This window comes from Opisthocomus hoazin, chromosome 23 (assembly GCF_030867145.1).
Source record: "Opisthocomus hoazin isolate bOpiHoa1 chromosome 23, bOpiHoa1.hap1, whole genome shotgun sequence".
In the NCBI taxonomy this organism is placed as follows: Eukaryota; Metazoa; Chordata; class Aves; order Opisthocomiformes; family Opisthocomidae; genus Opisthocomus; species Opisthocomus hoazin.
Window position 1 is genome coordinate 3200797 of NC_134436.1, and position 15160 is coordinate 3215956.

Genomic DNA, 15160 nt, shown 5'->3' on the forward strand with positions numbered 1-15160 from the left:
CCCCGGATAGCCAGTGGCAGCACTGGTGCCTGCGCCAGGGTGCCTGTGCCCATGGCAGGAGGGGTGGCACAGCCACGTGACAGCTCTTCCCGGGAAAGGGGATGTGATGATGTGCGGTGGGGAAGGATGTGTCACTGCTGAGGAAATCCAGAGTGGGGCAAGAGGGGGCTGCCGGTGTGGGGCTCACAGCAAAGGGGCAGGAGTGCGTCAGGGCTGCAGCCATCCTGGTGGGCAGAGGGCATCCGCACGGGCTGTGGAAGGCAAGCGGATGTTGCAGCATGTGCGGGGAGGAAGGATGCGGGCACAGCCACATCACACTGCTGGACACGGGGAGATGGCTCAGCCAACATGGTGCTGCCAGTGGAGAGCAGCGCCCCGTGCTTGCTCTGCCTGCGGCATGACCACCGTCACCGTCACCGGGCTTGGCTCCTGTGGCTCCATGCAAACAAACAGCAGGGTTGTGTGCAGTGCAAACACGGTGGCATGCAGCACAAACACCCAGCCAGCACGGGCAGGTTGTGCTGGAACCCACTGGCCTCAGGCAGGGTTCAGCCCCAGGAGTACTCTGGCACGGGGCCAGGCACCACCACAGCCAAAGTCATGTTTGGAGGGAGTATGGGTGGGTGCGAGCCAGTCCCTGGGGTGCTGGTACCTGCCTCGTAGCAGATGAGCCGGGAGCTGAGACTGAGGAGTTGCTGGTGCTGGATCTGACCCCGAGAGAGGCAGGGGTGCACCTCCCTACTCCGAAGTACAACCAGTCCTCTCTTGTGCCCATGCCCTGCCCCATAGCTGACTCCTGGGTCTCCTTCCAGCCCCACAACCAGCTTCACTCCAGCACCAGCTCAATGGGGCCGGCCTCATCCTGCCCACTTTAGCCTGCAGCATGTTGGTGATAAAGCCCCACCAGGACACCCCGGCTGCTGAGGCATCCCCTGGCCATGTGGCATCGGGTTCCGCTTAGGCCACCCCTGGCTCCTTGGAGATTCCCAGCTGTTCCAGGAGAGGGATGGGGTAGTGCCAGTGGCATGGGGGAGAACCCAGCGAGGGGTCAGGGCTAGGGTCAACACCTGGATCCTGCTTTGCTGGGGTGTGATTCCCCCGTGGATGGAGGAAGGAGCGAGCCTGCCTCCAGCTGGGGGGCTGTGTGCTGAGGGGGGCACGAGGTGTGTGGGGGCCACACCGCTTGGGGTGTTGCATTGTGTGTGGGAGTCACAGGGTCTGGGAGCTCACACAGTGCGATGGGGGTCACATGGAGTGGTGGGGATTCACACACTCTGATGGGGATTCATATGGCATGGTGGGGGTCCACAGCGTGGGGAGGTCACAGCGTGGTGGGGGTCAGACAGTGGCAGGAGTAACAACTTGCGGGGGGGCCATATCTGGCCAGCTGTCCCCTGGCTCTGCCATTCCTGCCCTCTCTCAGCTTCAGGGCTGCCACAGGTCCCCCCACCACAGTCCCCCTCGCCTATGTAGAGGCCTGGGGACTTGGTAGTGACCTTGGTGGGATGCCCTGTGCCCTTGCCCTGCCCTGTGTCCTGTCCTTCTGCCCTCAAAATACCATTACAGTGCTCCCCAGGGCCACCCTCCCAGGGCACCGATGCTGCCCACAGGGCCGGATCCTGGCACCTGCCTCTCCCTCGGACTTTGCCCCCCAGCCACACTCCCCATGGCCCCCCAGCCATGCTCCCTGTGCCCACCGGGCTGTTTCCTCTCCAATACCAGTGTGTGCCCAAGGTGGGTGCTGCGGCGTTGGGGGGTGGCCTTGGCCAGGGTGGGGACCATGGGGAGACCCCAGCATCAGGACCCATGGCAGAGGAGAGCAGAGGAGACCTTCCCAGGGGTCCACCTCCCCCTCCTGTGGGTTCTGTCCCAGTACAGCCCCTGCCATAGGATGGTGCATGGCTGGCAGCGGGGTGCAGGCAGGGAGGCTGTGAGTGGCTGCAGGAGATGGGCAGGGGGTGGCTGCAAAGGCTGTAGAAGGCAGAGGGGAATTGGCAGCAGAAGGCAGCGAGGCAGAGGCAAGGAAACAGGCAGCAGGAGGCAGGCAGGAATGGCAGCCCGCAATCCCCCTCCCTTGCCTGCTGCCAGCCCTCTGTGCCAATAACCTCCCTGGCAGATGACATGAGCCAGTGCCTCCCCCTCCCGAGGTGCCAGGTCAGCTGGCAAAAGCTGCCAGCGCGTGCCCAGTATTGGGGACGTGGCAGGGAACTGGCAGGAGGGAAAATCCCAGCCCCATGGGGGGAAGCTACCAGGGAGCCACCATGCAGGACTCCCCAGAGATGCAGCCCCTCAGCCCGGTCACCACTGACCTGCCTCACTCTGCTGCCAGTCTTTCAGGCTGCTGATGACCGGAGGAGGCGGAAGGAAAAACATCCAGCAAACAATTGCAAAAGTCAAGTCTGAGCAAGAAGGAGGGTGTGAGTGGGGGGGGGTTGCCAGATGTGGCAGTATTCCTTGGAGATGCTGACAACAAAGGCAGAAATATTTAATTGTTGAACCCAAACCAGCAGTGGGGCTGGGGACTTGGGACCTCGAGGAACCAGCAAGAGGTCATGGCTGACTCAAACATGAGCTGGGACAAGACTCTGCACTCAGCTGGCACTGGCATCAGCAGCATTTTCTGGGCCGTCACCTGAGCTGAGGATGATGCCAAACACAACAAGCAGTCACCAGCACAGTGAAGGGGACAGAGAAGCGTTGGCAGCCCCCAAACACAACAGCCACGGGCTGGGACAGAGGAGATGAGGACAGCAGCCGACTATGAGGACACTGCGAGATGAAGCCGTGACTGAACGGGTCGGGCTCTCCAGCGGGGCACAAAGGTAGCCTTGTGGACAAAATGGCCTCTGCTGCCATCTCAGGCTGCCACCACCGTGCCTCTCCCACCGTCAGTACAGGGTGGCACATGGCTGGAAGTCTGCCCGCTGTCGGGGTGCCACGCCATCGCCAAGGCCAGGAGGTTTTAGCTCAGAACCATGAGGTCCTGCCTTTTGCCCGACGCTCTGTTTGCAGGGTGCGCTTGCTCCTGCTAAAGCCCCGGTCTCCCTTTGGCACCAGACCCGGCAGCCGGTGGACACCCTGCGGCAGTGTGCCATCCCTCCTCTGCTTCCCCCGCCCGCACTGACCACTTAATGGCGTTTCCACTCTGCTCTCCCTCAGCCGCGTCCCCCCCCTCCGCGGCTCCAGCGCAGCCCAAAAGGGACCATCGGCTCCCCGGGGTCCCCACGGCGCGGCGCCGGCTGCCCCGGACCGGGGCTGGGACCAGGGCGGCGCTGCCTGACGAACGCCGCCACCGCCACCCGCCACCCCCCCCGGTTCCCGCAGCTCCGCGGCGAGGGGTCCCCCGCGCCCCCGCTCCCCCCCCGCCCCAGGCGGCGGGGAAGCCCTTCCCGGGGGGCGGGGCGTCCGGGAAGCCCCGCCCCTCCCAGCCCGGCCCCGCCCCGCCGGCCTCCTTCTACCGGCCGCGGGGCCGCGCTGCTGGAGAGCGGCTGCCGCTGCGGGGTTGAGCGGAGCGGAGCGGGGCTTCGGCAGCAGCCGGGAGCCGTCTGCCCGCGGGCCATGGACGGGCGGGCGGTGCTGATCCACGCGCTGCTGACGGCAGGTACGGGAACGCGCGGGGAGGGGCACGGGCAACGCGGCCCCGGCGCCGGGCACGCGTGCGGGCTCCCGGGCGCGGGGAGCGCGGTCCCGGGCGGGGGGTCCAGAGCAGGGAGAGCGCGGTCCCCGTCCCGGGCGGGGGGTCCTGGGTGCGGGGTCCCAGGCGCGGGGAGCGCGGTCCCCGTCCCGGGCGGGGGGTCCTGGGTGCGGGGTCCCAGGCGCGGGGAGCGCTGTCCCGGGCGCGGGTCGGAGCAGACAGAGAGCTCAGCCTCCGTCCCGGGCACGCGTGGGGGGGTCCCGGGCCGGATCAACCCGCGCCGCCTGACCGTTCCCCCTCCCCGTAGTGTGCTCGGCGGCGGCGGGGGGGCTGGGCCGGGACGAGCTGCACAACGAGGTGCTGCACAAGAGCGGCGGCGGGGAGCCGGTCCCTGCTACGGCCCCGCTGCTCGGCGGCAGCCCGGAGAAGGAGCGCAGCGGAGCGGCGTCGGGGGACGACCTGAGCGAGCTGCCGAGAGGTACGGGCGGGCGGAGCCGCCGCCGGGGCGTTCGGGGCGGCTGGGGGTCGGGGCGGGGGGCGCGGGGCCGGGCTGGGGGTCGGGGCGGGGAGCGGTTGGCCTCGGAGGGGCCAGGCTTGGCAGGGCTCAGCCCCGCGGGTATCCGGGCTGTGCTTCGGAGGGGGCTGTGGGGGAGCCCCCGGTCCCCGGGTACCGAGCACCCGTGGGGCTGGAGCGCGTGGCAGCCCCTCGCCTCGTGCCAGGGGCTGTCTGTGACCCTGGAGTCCCTGGCACGGGGGTCCCGAGGGTTTGTGGCCCCCCAGCTCCTCGGGCAGATGGGTGGCAGAGCCCTTCTGGGGGGGGCAGGGCAGCCCCTGTCCGCAGGTGTGCAGCCCCACTGGTGGGCCCGTGCTGCCTTCCAGATAGTGGCCCAATTGCTGCCGGCGAGGGGCTCGCTGTGACTCACCCGCCGCCTACACACGGCTGCTCCTCATACCTAGGCAGGGTTAGTCAGCCGGCGGGCCCTGCTACGGGGGCGTTGGGGACACTGTTGCTCTGTTAGGCTCGCTGGGCAGTCATGCTTGGCACCTCTGCCCCAGCTCGGGACCAGAGAGTGTGCCGGGGACTCTCACGGGGGTGGGATGGGGGGGAGTCATTGCAGGCTAAGGAGGGTGACCTGTACCTGTGCCTGGCGCATGTGACAGGCTGAGATCAGTAACCTGGCAGCAGGAGGAGCGTGCTTTGCACCATACAGTCATCTTCCCTATTTTTCCATGTTTTTCTTTGCTTTCTGGCTGTACCATCAGACTAGCAAAAAGCCCACTAAACTGGGCTGACTCCCTCACATCCAAGGGGACGCAGACTCCGGGAAACACGGTTACCCCTTGTGCTGGGAGGGGGAAGCTCCAGCCTGCTCCTCTGTGCATCATCCTGAGGAGGGGACCCTGTCCTAGAGCAAGCGATCTGGCCGGCATGGGGTGACTTGCATCTGTGGGACAGGCTGAGGCCATGGTGGATATTTGGTTACTGAGGCTGCAGCCTCTCAGACCACTTTCTTGATACCTTGAGCTGAGCTAGTCAGAAAAATCTGTTTTATGTTGAAAGCTGTGCCCAATCCCCAGGGTGTCTGAGAGGGGGAGAGCAGCAGCAGTCCCCTGCTCACCTGGGCTGGACGCATTTTCCTACTAGTAAGATCTTCCAAATCTTCTCTGGCTGTCTCAAGCGACAGAGCCCTGAGGAGGAGGGGTGATGACAGTGGAGGTGGCTTGGGGGGGTCAGCAGCACTGTGTGTCTGCTGGCTGCGGCCGGGAGATAACCCACAGGGGAGGAGAGAGCCTTCACTGCCAGCCTGGGGCAGAGCCCTGGGCCTCACCCGGATCCAGGGGTTTCTCCAAGCTGCAGAGTTTCCTGGAGTATCGGTTTTCTCTAGGTGTAGTGTGAAGGATGTTGAAATAGCAAAATAACCTTGCTAGGTGTGCAACTGGTCTGCTGCAGCACGAGAGGTGCTTGCCGGGGAGAGGACGCCCTTGGTTACGTCAGGAAGTGGCTGAGAAGGAATTGGGCAGGTTACAACTTGCCAGGTTAGACTCAGCCACTCTCTCCTCCCCGAGCAGCGCAGGGCTTTGTTCATATTTCCCCAGGCTCACCAAAGTTATTCAGAGGCATGGTTCGAGGGGAGCTGAAAAGTCACGCTTGGAGCAGTGAGTGCTCGCTAGCACCTCAGCACCTTGTGAGATTAAGCTGGGGGCTGATTTCTTGGGGCTTCTGCAGGTCTTAAAGCTACTCCAGTAAGGTTGCTGGTTTCGGTCCATGTACAGGTGAGGAGCTCAGTGCTCTGGTTCCCACCAACCCAGCAGGCAGCTGGCCTTGCACCGAAAGCACTGGTCTCTGCACTGCAATTAAAGCATACCTTTGTAATTCATGGGAACACTGCCCTAGCCATCTCTTTGGCTCTGCAAAACAAAAAATAAAGTTAGTCTTGCTCTCTTAATCCCATTCTGGATGTGCAAGGCATGCTTGTACCCACAGGAAGGAGAGTCCATCAGAGCCATGAATAGGGTCATATAAAAGACCCGTGCTCATCAGGGAAATAAAAGCCAGATAAAGGGGCAATTATGAATTTTCTGTGTCCAGTGGAAACTGGGGCATATAATAGCAACATTTGAGATGCATAAAGCTCTGTTCCCCCCTGCCTAGATTCCTTTCTTTCCTTCAGAATTGTTCGTATGAATCGGAAAGGCCATGATATTTGTAAGAAGCTGGAAAAGAAAAAAAAAAAAAAAAAAAAAAAAAGGAAAAACCCCCTCTGCTCCAGGGCAGATCATAACACAAAAGGCTGCAGGAGTGCCAGGGCTGAGCTGGCTGCAGCAGCCTGGGTTTGCTGCTCTGCCTTCGCTTTGGCTGATGCACTGAGGTGATCTGACTGCTGTTTTCTCCTTCCCAAATTGTCTTCCAGTTGCTTTCCTGTCAAAGCCTCAAGGCCTGGTTACTCCTAAGAAAAAAGGGAACGGCAATAAAAGAAGAAAAGGCAAAGGCCTGGGGAAGAAGAGAGACCCATGCCTGCGGAAGTACAAGGATTTCTGTATTCACGGCGAATGCAAATACATCCGAGAGCTGGGAGCTCCCTCCTGCATGTGAGTTGCTGGTGTGTGCCTATGCTGGGAGAGCCTTAGTCATGGTTCCTCCAATTGTCTGGGCTGGGCAGAGGAAAAGGAGAGGAGATATTTTTAGTGCATGTTCCCTGGCCATGCAGGGATGGCTCTGACTTGGCCTCTTCCTTCTGCTGCTTGAGCAATGTCCATCCCCCACCAAAATCCATCCTGAACTTAGACCCACCATCCCCTGCTGGCACGGCGAGCTTTGGCTGAGCTGCTGCATCGGTATCTGAGGCAATGGGGTTTGGAGGATGGTGAGCAGGGGCTGGGGTCACGCAGCCGAGGTCTTCTGCGGGTCTGGTTTGCAAGACCCGATCATGACTCTGTAACCCTGTGTCCCCCTGTCCCCTGCTGCTGCCAGCCTTGGCTGAGAGCTTGGGGCTCCTGTGGCTGTTGGGATACACTGGTGCGGGCAGGAGGAGCACCTCTGCTGTGGCACCAGCAAGGCAGATTGGAGGTAGCACCTTTGTGGACAGTCTGCCAAAGCCATTCCCAAGCTGTCCCTTGGCCCTGATGAAGGATAGGGCTGAGTACCCCCCTCCACTCCCCTGGGATGCAGGTAGAGAGCAGGGACTATAGACGAGGCAAGTGGAGGAGAAAGTGTTTGCCTGCTGCTGGGGCACCTGGCTCCAGCACTGCTACTGCAGGAGATACCCAGGGGTGCACATCTGATCCCTGCTGACGTGGGCAGGGGTTGAGCTGGCAGATATATAAGAAGCTTTGTTCTTTGCTATCAATCTTCTGAGCCACCCAGCCCTGCACCCAGAGCCTGGGGAAGATAATAGCTCCCTGGCTCATGGTACCCACAAGATCTCACACTGTGCAATCCACAGGGATCAGGCTCTGCATAGCTCCTTGAACCGCTTAGTTTCTCTCTGCCTGGAAGCTGTCATGAAGTTGGGCCCTCACGCAGGGGGCTCAGGACTGCCAACAACAGATCTCTGCTGGCTCAGCTTGGGCTAGTGACCCAGTGCCATGTGGGGTTCAGCACCCCCTGCCTGGGGCTCGGACAGCCAGGAGTCCCCTGCCCAAATCCCTGGGGCTGGGGGAGGACCTGGGTCATGGGCAAGCAGCAGGGGTCTGCAGGCCGGCTGGGTCTTTCCAGCCTGGTGGCCCATCCCTGGGTGACATATCCCTAGAGCCATCATGGTTTTTAGGAATGAGGCCTCATGTTGGCCAGTGTCACTTGATTGTGGCTGCCCTTGGTGGCTGGCTGCCTGTGTTGCAGGGTCTCCTGGATTGCTGCTTCCATGCACTAGTCTCCGGGGCATGGGGTGAGGGTGCTGCCAGGCTGGGTCCTGCACCTCTGCCTTGTGCCCAGCTTCACTGCCATGGCTGGGAGGTGACACTGACATGTGGTGCTGTTGTGAGCCAGGCAGGAGGGCTAGGCTGAGACTAGGGGATTGTTGGCCCCTAGCAATTCTGCTGGGGATTGTTATTTCTGTTCTGTGAGTAACCTCCTGAGTCTGCAGGGAGGTGGCACCTCTCTGGCTGGCAGGTTGTGTAGGGACATCCTACTCTGAGGGAAGTGCTGAGCTCCAGTCCAGCTGCTTCTCTGCTCTCTTGTGTGCAACTTCCTGCTTCCAGAGGTGGTCTGGGCAGCCTGGGGATGATTGGGAAAAGCATAGACCCCGGTGCCTTCTACTGGGGGGAGCTCAACCTTTCTAGGAGTCTTCATTCAGTGCTTGGGGCAGGAGAAACTTAATTTAACAGTACCAGGGAGGTGATGGTGACACCAGAGCTCCCAGCTCAGGGGAGGGGACCAAGAGGAATGGACAGGGTGCTGGCTAAGGCTGAGCAAAGAGGCAGCTCCTTTCCATGGGGGTGTGAGAGATCCAGTGACCTTCTGTGCTTGGTCACCAGCAACCTTTAAGACTTTTCTTCTTGCCCAGATGCCAGCCAGGATATCACGGAGAGAGATGCCATGGCCTCTCACTACCTGTGGAGCACCCCCCCAGCGCATACGACCACACCACAGCACTGGCTGTTGTTGCTGTTATCCTATCCTCCCTGTGCCTTGTCATCATCGCAGCCCTGCTGATGCTCAGGTGAGTGGGATGGGGCTGAGCCACTGGATCTGTGTCCCTGGGAAGAGCACGTGCAGGGGAGGGTGGCAGGGACTTCTGCATGCTCTGAGCACCTCTTTGCTTGGCCTCACAGGTGTCACAAAAGGGGTGGCTACGATGTAGAAAACGAAGAGAAAATCAAGCTGGGCATCACTGTGAATCACTGAGGATGCCAGGTGCTGGCAAGGTGAGACCCTGACTGGGCATGGGCCAGTGATGGGGTTGGTGGGCATCTGGGGGCTCTGCTTGTTCATGCTGGGTGGGGCCACTATGTGGATCCCATGCTAGAACTAGGCAGGAGCTGAAGGCAATTTGAGCTTGGAAAAGCAGCTGGCTGGATTTGGCCTGAGCCCCTGGGCTGCCCTGTGAGGCTCCATCCCTCTTTCCTCCCCATCCTGCTCAAGCCTCTGTCCCTTGACACCCCTGGCCACCACCACCTCCTCCTTTCTAACCTTAAGTCCCTGCTTTGCCCTGTCGCTGCATGCTTTGGGGATGTTTGGCAGTGGGGAAGCTGCTTCTGGGGCTTTTCTTTTCCCACTTGTTCTGCTCCCTTTCTGACCCCCTGAGTCACTTCCCCTCCTTAGATACTGCCTCTATTTATACATACACATATATCAAAAAAACCCCACCCCTTTCTTTTCACTCCCACTCTGCTTATTACTTGCACCAGTGCCTTGCAGCTGGGCACAGGGGGATCTTACTGTCCATGCAATGTTACTCTGGGTGGGTGGTGGGGTGTGCTCTGCCTGGGGGGTGGCCACATGGCTGGGTGCTAGAAAGCTTGCAGACTTCCTCTGGTCTGGTCCAAACCCTGATGTTAGATGTGCCAATATATATTACAGCTACTTCTCTCTTTTAAAAAAAAGAAAAACCTTTGTTCTTTGTAAGGATGAAGTAATACCTTCAAAGAATTTCTGTAATGTTGGTGATAGTGGTGGGGGTGGGATTTTTAGCTGTTTCTAGGAGTTGAATTTTGGGGAAGTTGATTCAGCACAAGGCTTTTACCACTGTACCTTCTGCCCTGAAGGTTATTGGGGTGGATGTGTCTAGTGGGAAACATGCTGTGGTTCCTGGAAGGGAAGCATGGTGGACGTGGGGTGGGATGCTTAGCCACTGCTCCCCCGGCATCCTCGCTCCCACCCTCCCAGGTCCAGCCCTGTAAGGTGGCGAGTGGCTGCTGCTGTTGTGGCTTTGGTGGCCATGAGGGCTCTCCTGCTGGGCAGGGTGGGATGGGCACCGTGGCCCCACCATGCACAAACCGCTTGGTGGGCAAAGTGGCCCAGGGCTGTGTTGTGAGCTCTCCTGTTGCTTGTCTTGCAGGGGTCGGCACTAATGCACTTCTACCTCCTGGAAGAGGCAAGAGCCACGGAGCCAGCACCGTCTCTTGGAGCCCGCAGTGTGGTGGGAGCTCACTGGAGCACCAGGACAGGACCTGCTTCGGGGCTGGTCGGGCAGCGGTGTCACTGCAGGGAGCTTGGTGGCCATCTCTGGGACGAGGGGGCTCAGGAGAGGCACTCACTGACCAGCTGGCAGCAGAGGGGCTCTCCAGCAGCTCTCTATCCACTGCAGTGCATGCTGAGGAACAAACTGTGAAAGGCGAGGAGACCAGGCTCTGGGCTTTCTTAGGCGCAGGAGGGGTGGGAGGGTAACAGCTATTTAACAAGATATTTTTCATTTTAAATTATATATTTATTTTAGATAAACTGTACATAGTATTTATATTTATTGCAGGTCTGGCCCTGTGTCCTTCACGTAGGTCAAGATCACAGGGTCAGACCTCCCTTATTTTTTAAGTGCAATGTAATTCTAATAAATAACACTTTGTTACAAACGTTTGGGTTGTTAATTTAATGATGGAGGCGGAAAGGAGTTGGACCTCTGAAGACTGCATGTAGCAACATGCCCTTGCTAGTGGGGTATTGCAAACAGTGGCAGAGATCCTGAGTGCATGGCTGGGGTTGCTGGATCAGCTTGTGCCGTCTTTGGGGTGCAGCAGAGCAGCATGGTGCAACTGGCTGGTGGCAGGTTCTGTCCTGCAGGAGCCTGCAGCCAGGCCAGCCCCATCTGTGTTTCTGTGGAGATTTGCATCTTTGCCAGCTGATGCCCAGGGATGGATGTGATGTTTGGGTGTCTGCTCATTAAGCAAAGCTGCCTCTGGTATGAGTGAAGCCATTCTGGCCACTGATCAATCCAAATGGGTTTAAGTCAGTGTTTGGCTAAAAAAAAAAAAAAAAAAAATCAAGAGGTGGACTCACACTTCCCTTGCAGGGAATCCCAGCAGTTCCTGGGGTGGCTGTAGGCTCCTGGGGCTGGAGTCATTCCAGTGAGCATCACTTCAGGTGGTGGTTCAGGACTGGTTCCCGACTTTGCAGTAAAAACAACTCCCAAACCACTTCTTTTCTTTTCCTTGATCTTCCCCAGGGGTAGCTGAGATCAGGGTGAGATGCTGGCTCTAGTAGAGAGCCTTGAAGCAGAGAGAAAGGGCTTTCTCCCTGCAGGAAACCTGCCTTCCTCTAGCCCCTTTCCCTTCAGCAGATGTCAAATTTCAGTTCTCAAAGGGGAGTGCTAAGCTACTGCTTTCCACTCCTGCTCCTACAATGTGCACTAAAGCTGGGCAGCAAGTAGTCTGCAGAGCTTTTTGGCCTAATTTAGCCAAAATTTATCACTGGTAAAATATGGTATAAGCTTTATGCTCACTGTGGGGAGGGGTTGCTTAGGAAGTGAGTGGGTAGGTTCATCTCTCGTGCAGCTGGTAAGTTTTGTGGTAGCAAAGCCTGGGGTGTGGGAAGGGGGAATGTAGCAATACTTTGGCTTTCCAGTGCTTCCCAAGACAGAAGGGCTGAAGTACATAGCTATGGCAGATGGGAAGTGGGTGGGTGACAACGGGCACTCTTGTGTGTTGTCACCGGCAAAGTAAAAGACCCAGCAGCCTGAGTCCCAGAGCCAGGGAAACAAGTTACTGGCTCTGCTTTGTGGAAATCTGAGCCTTAAAGCTGTGGGGGTGCCAGTTTAATCAGATACTCCAAACTTTGGCCTTTTCCAATGTTTATTAAGCAAATAATGCCTCCATCTGCTGTGCGGGAGGCGCTTCTGCTCCCGGTTGCCTGTCTGCGTCCCTGCCTTGCTGTGCTGCTGCTTCTCCTCTTCCCAGAGCTGCCTGTTGCTCCAGCCCTGCCGCTGCTGGGAGCAGGTGGCAACGAGAGCCGAGTTCCCGAAAGCTGAATCCTGCGCTCTGCTTTTTAATATGGCTTTTGCAGCAAGATCCCCCTGCCCACCTCCGGCTGCAGAGTGGCGTGCTGGCCACTTCAGCTTTTGCTGCCTTCGCCCAAAAGGCGTCCGATGGCCTCACCATGATCTCGCCCTTTACCCGAGCCTGTCTGGGCAAGCCCCAAGGGGAGCTCCCGGGCCGGAGGGAGCGCAGGCGATTCACCCGCGGACAGAAGCAGTCGCAAGCACTGCCGCCCGTCCACGGGGAGCCCCCGGGCCTCCCACCGCCCGGCTCGGTACCCTTGCCCGGCAAGCAGGCTGCAACGTCAGCTTCCCCCGGCGTGCCACTGGCTCCCAGGAGTCCAGCACCGCCAGCATCTCCACGGGTCCAGAGGACGAGGCCGTGTCTGGCTGCCGGGTGCTGCTGACGAAGCACGGCTCCCGTTGTGTTTTAGCACCCGCGACTGATTTTTGGTCTGTCCCTGGCGCTCCCCGCCTTGGGGACCCCGAGGCCAGCCGGGGCGGCCGTGTCCGTGCTGGCGGGTGGCAGGGAGGTGCCCCCCAGCCCCGGCAGAGCTCCGCCAGCTCGGGCAGCGGGGAGGGGTGGGCGGGAGCGGGGCACCTCAGGGCTGCCCAGGGCACCAAGCACGCCCGGGCCCGCTGCGCTCCTCCCCGGCTTCGCCCTCGGCGCGTCCCCCGCCTCCCGTTGAGGCGGCGGGGCCGGGGACCCCCACATCCCGAGAAGGCGTCCCCGCAGCCCAGCCCGGGGAGCGGCCCCGCGCCGCCCCCCTCCCCCCCCGCTGCCAGGTCCCGCGTCTCCCTCCCGCCCGCCCGCCCCCGCGGGCTGCGTAACGTCACGCGGTGCCGGTGCTCCCCGCCGCGCAGGCGCCGTGCGGGCACAAGATGGCGGCGCCCGTGGACCTGGAGCTGAAGAAGGTAGGAGGCCCTGCGCGGTGGTCTCCCGCTGCGTCTCGGGCGGCGTCTGCCCGGTCCACTCTTCTCCCGCGGCCCGGGGCCGGTTCGGCCCCCGCCGCCCGGCTGCAGCAGCGCGGGGCCGGCTGGCCGCGGCCTGGCGGGGCCGCCCCCCATCGCCCCTGCTCTCTCCCCCCGCAGGCCTTCACCGAGCTGCAGGCCAAGGTGATAGACACGCAGCAGAAGGTGAAGCTCGCCGACATCCAGATCGAGCAGCTGAGCAAGACCAAGAAGCACGCCCACCTCACCGACACGGAGGTCATGATGCTGGTGGACGAGACCCGCATGTACGAGGGCGTGGGGCGGATGTGAGTACCTGCCCAGGCCATGGCGGGGGCTTCCAGGCTGTGCCAGGGTGGCTGGCTCGCTTGCTGATCTGGTCTGCCTGGCTGCTTCAGCGGGGTGGGTGGTGGCTGTGGCCCTGTGCACGGGGAGACCCTCACAGCCGTGGCATGTAAGAGGTCTCTGGGCTGCTGCCCCGGGCAGGTGACTCTGCCCTTTACAGAGAACATGCCAGCTTTCTCTCAGTGTGTTCACTTGTTTCATTTTTCTCATTGTCTTTCATTCTTAATTCCAACAATCTGCCTGGGAATGCAGTGAGACTTACTGGGTTAGCTACCGGATGCCTTGAAGACGGACCATTATAAATGATGTTGGCTTTGTGTGGTTTTGCTTACTGGCTCTGCTACTGGCCATGATGGTCTCGTCTGGCACCTTTTGGAAGTTTGTAATCTAGACTAGCAGAGCAGCATTCTAATGATAGGTAGCTCTCACAAATTTGTCTGGCTTCAGTCATTTCCAATGTAGTTTAGATCAGGCTTCTTCAAAAAACCCTGTGCGCAGTTCATGTGCTCAGGGCTTTGCTTGCACCAGTGTTCTACAGAAATGCCCTTTGCAGTATCATGCCAGGGAATGGATCTAATGGGTGTTGTCCTGATTTTTTTTAAACCCTTGGAAGTGAGCATGGTAGTCCCATATGCACTGAAAGATGTGCTTCAGTGTGTTGGATGGCTGTCAAAAGAAACACCTTAAACCAGAAGTAGTGTGTTTTGATTAACTTCCACAGCACACTTCTGTTTGACTTCAGCAGCCTCTGATAGACAACCGTACGAAGTGGCTTCAAATCTGAAACACGTGCTTACTTGGTAAATAGCACACTAGGTTTCTGATTTGAGAGTACTACGATTTTTCTCTTGTGTCTCTTGTGAGTTGGGTAACAATGATGACTGCTCAGCTCACGATGTGGTTTTGCGAAACACTGAATCTGCTCTGACAGCTGCCAAAAGGGGTGATTGTATCAACCTCTTCCCCACCCTGTGTTTACCCCACCTTTTTTGTGTCGAAGTGGATGATCATAGGGCCAAGCGGTGAGCCAGGTCAGACTACAAGTGCCTCGATCCATCAGACCACGCAATCTCTAAATCAAGTTGTAGGGAGGTGGCAGGACTGGGAAGCCAGGAATGGTGTGTAGTTGCCCTTTACTGCGAATTTTCAGATTAAGTTGTACCCAGGCTAATGGAGGTGTTCAACATAAGAGTCCTCGTCTTGGCTCCCAGTAAATAAACTTTTCCATGTAGCTGAATTAAAAGTTGGGTTTGTGTGGGGTTTTTAGCAACTGGTACCTTAAAAGGAGATGAATTTTCATCCCTTGCAAGAGGTGACTGATTTGACCCAGGCAGGCTGTAGGCATAGCAAACACTCATGTTTGGAGTAGTCATGGGACGGCTCATAAGGGTTTTGTCTGTTTGATTTTGTCACAGAGCAGACGGACAAAGAGTAGAACATGATTCTGGAGTCAGCAACTTTTTTAAAGCTTTTTTAAAATCAAAAACTACAGAATATTTCTCCTATATGGAGAGTTCCCTCAAGATACCTTAAAAATGTGTGTTGGTTGTTAGCATAACGCTGATTGTGAATCGGATGTGGGCAGCAGATGGTGTTTCGGCTATGGATGAAATGCATTGTCCTGCTTTCTGCTTCTGCCTCCCACTTAGGAGTAAGAGACGCTTAGCTTCCTTGTGTCCTAAACCATTTACACTTTCTCCGTGTGCAGCAGCTGCGGGAGTGACAGTCATCTTTTGCTTACCTGTTCATGACCAGACAGGGTGGCTTAAGCACTGCAGGCAGCTCTTGCTCCACGAGGCACCATCAGAAAAGTATCTGCATTATG

The 15160-nt window shown here is 58.8% G+C and overlaps 2 protein-coding genes across 3 annotated transcripts in view; both read left to right on the forward strand.

Annotated features, from left to right (window-relative positions):
* Positions 1 to 3496: 3496 nt before the first annotated feature.
* HBEGF (heparin binding EGF like growth factor) lies at positions 3497 to 10598 on the forward strand. The gene is made up of 6 exons (XM_075442203.1): positions 3497 to 3601; positions 3942 to 4112; positions 6547 to 6724; positions 8638 to 8793; positions 8906 to 8998; positions 10132 to 10598. The coding sequence occupies exons 1-5, from the start codon at positions 3559 to 3561 to the stop codon at positions 8976 to 8978; spliced, it is 621 nt and encodes a 206-aa protein (XP_075298318.1). The 5' UTR covers positions 3497 to 3558; the 3' UTR covers positions 8979 to 8998; positions 10132 to 10598.
* Positions 10599 to 12844: 2246 nt separating this feature from the next.
* PFDN1 (prefoldin subunit 1) overlaps positions 12845 to 15160 on the forward strand; it is a 32457-nt gene continuing 30141 nt past the window's right edge. For both annotated transcript variants that reach the window (XM_075442111.1, XM_075442113.1), the window contains exons 1-2: positions 12845 to 12954; positions 13132 to 13298. In XM_075442111.1, coding sequence (XP_075298226.1) covers positions 12922 to 12954; positions 13132 to 13298 — 200 coding nt within the window. In that variant the 5' untranslated portion in view covers positions 12845 to 12921. The remainder of the gene's footprint in view (positions 12955 to 13131; positions 13299 to 15160) is intronic.

Excerpts from the sequence above, each read along its gene's own strand:
- HBEGF (XM_075442203.1), top strand. The coding sequence starts at position 3,559 with ATGGACGGGCGGGCGGTGCTGATCCACGCGCTGCTGACGGCAG. Across the intron at positions 6,725-8,637 it reads CTGGGAGCTCCCTCCTGCAT|ATGCCAGCCAGGATATCACG; the intron begins GTGAGTTGCTGG and ends CTTCTTGCCCAG. Across the intron at positions 8,794-8,905 it reads GCAGCCCTGCTGATGCTCAG|GTGTCACAAAAGGGGTGGCT; the intron begins GTGAGTGGGATG and ends TTGGCCTCACAG.